Source organism: Sinocyclocheilus rhinocerous, unplaced genomic scaffold, assembly GCF_001515625.1.
Source record: "Sinocyclocheilus rhinocerous isolate Xijiao unplaced genomic scaffold, SAMN03320098_v1.1 scaffold1458, whole genome shotgun sequence".
NCBI classification, from domain to species: Eukaryota; Metazoa; Chordata; class Actinopteri; order Cypriniformes; family Cyprinidae; genus Sinocyclocheilus; species Sinocyclocheilus rhinocerous.
Genome location: NW_015633180.1, coordinates 714,098 through 717,030, shown reverse-complemented (window position 1 = coordinate 717,030; position 2,933 = coordinate 714,098). Strand labels below are relative to the sequence as shown.

General features: G+C 37.9%; 1 protein-coding gene across 1 annotated transcript in view; it reads left to right on the top strand.

Annotated features, from left to right (window-relative positions):
* The first annotated feature begins 1,435 nt into the window (after nt 1–1,435).
* LOC107743377 (receptor-type tyrosine-protein phosphatase F-like) overlaps nt 1,436–2,933 on the top strand; it is a 137,549-nt gene continuing 136,051 nt past the window's right edge. The window contains exon 1 of the mRNA XM_016556568.1: nt 1,436–1,445. Coding sequence (XP_016412054.1) covers nt 1,436–1,445 — 10 coding nt within the window. The remainder of the gene's footprint in view (nt 1,446–2,933) is intronic.

Sequence of the window (2,933 nt, the reverse complement as noted above, 5' to 3'; positions counted from 1 at the left end):
TTCTACTTTTTACTTTATATTTTAAAATTATAAAATCACTATTATAAAATTTTAAATCATCAAGAAATCACATTTTGTAAAAGTTTTGCTCTTTTTTTGTGTATGAAGTAAGACAAGTCACAAAGCCTTGAAAAAAAAACTTCTCTGACTGAATCACACATAAAGCAAGAGAGCTCCTTTTATAATCACTGAAGTTGTTGGTCAGATCCATATAAAACTACAGAAGAATAATGGTACATTTAATAAGAGTAGAATATGAAAGGGAGAAAGGGAGGTAAAGATGTGTGAGCAGTAAATGGGTGGGCTTAAAGGGGGCCTTTACCTTGGGAAGCTGCATTAATTTGGTTAGTGTTGGTCAAATGGGCTTTGACTGTGATGGATAATGTAACCCATAACGGGTCCCCATTGATCCAGCATCTAGCCACTGATCTCCTCTCCAATCCTACATCCCCGTCTCGTGTCCATCCCTCAGGGGCACTTAAGCTTTTCTCTGCCCACCCGCCAGTCAATGGCACAGGCTGTGCCAAGGTGACGGCTGCCCTTTAACTAAAAGCTTTAACAGCGCCCTGCCTCCCTCCTCTGAGCTCTCTTGGAGCTATTTATGCATGAAGATGAAAAAGACTTTCAAAATCAGTACATGTGCACACTCATTTAATATACAGCGCCAGGAATGTGTTGCTTAAATATGACATAGTCTTGACTTGGTAAAAACAAGGGATGCTTAATATATTGAATATTGGCCAGTATTAGTGACTTTTTAATTTAGCAGTATTGGTCAAATTTGGTTATGTACACTGATCTATAATAGAGAACTGAATTGCTCATGACGTCATAAATGTACATCAGATGAACATGATAACATGGCATGCTCAACATATGTATTACAAATGACAAAGTGCTCATTCTGAAATCTGAATAAAGATTTATGCTTTGTATACACTTATACAGGGGTGGCGAACTCCAGTCCTGGAGAGCCGCAGCCCTGCAGAGTTCAGCTCCAACCCTAATTAAAACTCACCTGCCTGTAGCTTCCTAGTAACCCTTCAGACCTTGATTAGCTTGTGCAGGTGTGTTTGATTAGGGTTGAAGCAAAACTCTGCAGGGCTGCGGCTCTCCAGGACCGACGTTCGCCACCCCTGCACTTATACATTAATTCGCCAATTATAATTCAACAATTATTTCGTTAACAGCATTCATTTTGAAGCAGTTAATGTTGGTTAAATTAATAATTAATTCAACATATATACATAACATTTTACTCCCATGGAAACAGTAATGCTATAGTAAAACACCATAGAATTTGCGTGATCTTTCAGAGTCTGAAATAGATGTTGCTCAATCAGGACATTAAAAATAAACACATCATAACTTATTCAGAGAAATAACGCCGACTACATACGGTACGGACTTAAAGACATGAAGCTTTATTTCCAAGATGAAGCATGGTAAGCTTTGAATTTCAGTACAACATAGAGCAATAGGGATGCACCGAATGTTCGGTAACCGAAACACCGAAATAGCTTTTTTTTTGCTATTTTCGGCCGAATAATTTCGGTTACCGAACAATAAGCGAAAAGACCGAATAAACTGTACCGAACAATGACATGACGCGCTCAAATAGCAACCAGCATAAAGTGAGAGGCGCAATGCAACAAACATGTCAGCAGTGTGGAAGCATTTAAAACTGTCCGAGAAAGACGCAAAAATCATTACAAGCACCGACAGCGAGAGACTGTTTAGTGCTGCATCACATGTCTTCGATAAGAAGAGGAAGGGGTGATTGTTGCTGGTTATTGTATGATGATTGAAATTGTGAAATGGCCTGTGCTTCTTAAACAGGGTTCAAAATCCAAAGCGCGAGGAAAATCTGCGCTGAAAGTGTTACTCATCATGCTCAGTCACATTTTTTTAATTTTTTTACAAGGCACGTGACAATGCGATACGTGCGACGTATTCTTCTTCTTCTTCTTGTACGATTTTATGGCGGTTGACAAGCCAACTTATGGTGTATTACCGCCACCAACTGGACTGGAGCTTAATCATATATTGTAGATGAAAATCTACTTGAGGCATAGGAAGCAACCAAGGAGGAATATTCGATATTACAACAGAGGGACTAACTGAGATTTCTGCGTGCGACGTATTCGTAATGAGACTCATTTATAAATCTGCTGCTGTCAACAAAAAGAAGCGCTGAGGTCTTCCTGCGTGTTTAGCCCAGTGTTTTATTTTGTTCGGTTTCGGCTTCAGCCAAGAATTTTCATTTCGGTGCTTCCCTACAACATAGTATCAGAGGTTTGTATTGTATTATTCATTGTATATTCGAATCAATTTCAGTTACTAATACCAGATATATGTTCATGTTTAATATTTCCTGCATAATTATTATAATCATAATTTTGTGTTGGTTCAGTTCCCTGCGTGTCGGCAAGTGCGCAGCAGACACACCCACCTAAAGGATTTCAATATATTGCTTATCCTGCCCAAAAAGACCATAAACATTGCAGATAACATCTGAAGTAAAAATTAATTTACACACACATATCTTAAAAACTAATCCTGTGTGACTGATACGTTTCAAATCAGGTGATTTTAGGTCAAGGCTTTAGCTGTCAGTCAATGATGCTCTCTGCCGCTAGAGAATAGTAAGATGGCGGCTCGAACACTTCCGGTGGCTTCACCGCCTGACGGCAGTTTAGAACACAATGAGTGCTCCAGTCATTATATAGATCAGTGGTTATGTAAGTGCATTCTCATTTATGCCTATTTTTATATTTACATTACATTTGTTGTAATCTAATAAAAATTTTAATGGCACTGTTAAATGTTTGGTTTAAGATAATTCCCTTTAAGATAATTCTCCAGCATGGTTAATGTCTGAAATCACTTTTAAAAATAATGATTTTATTTTTAGCATATATTATATTATAAAG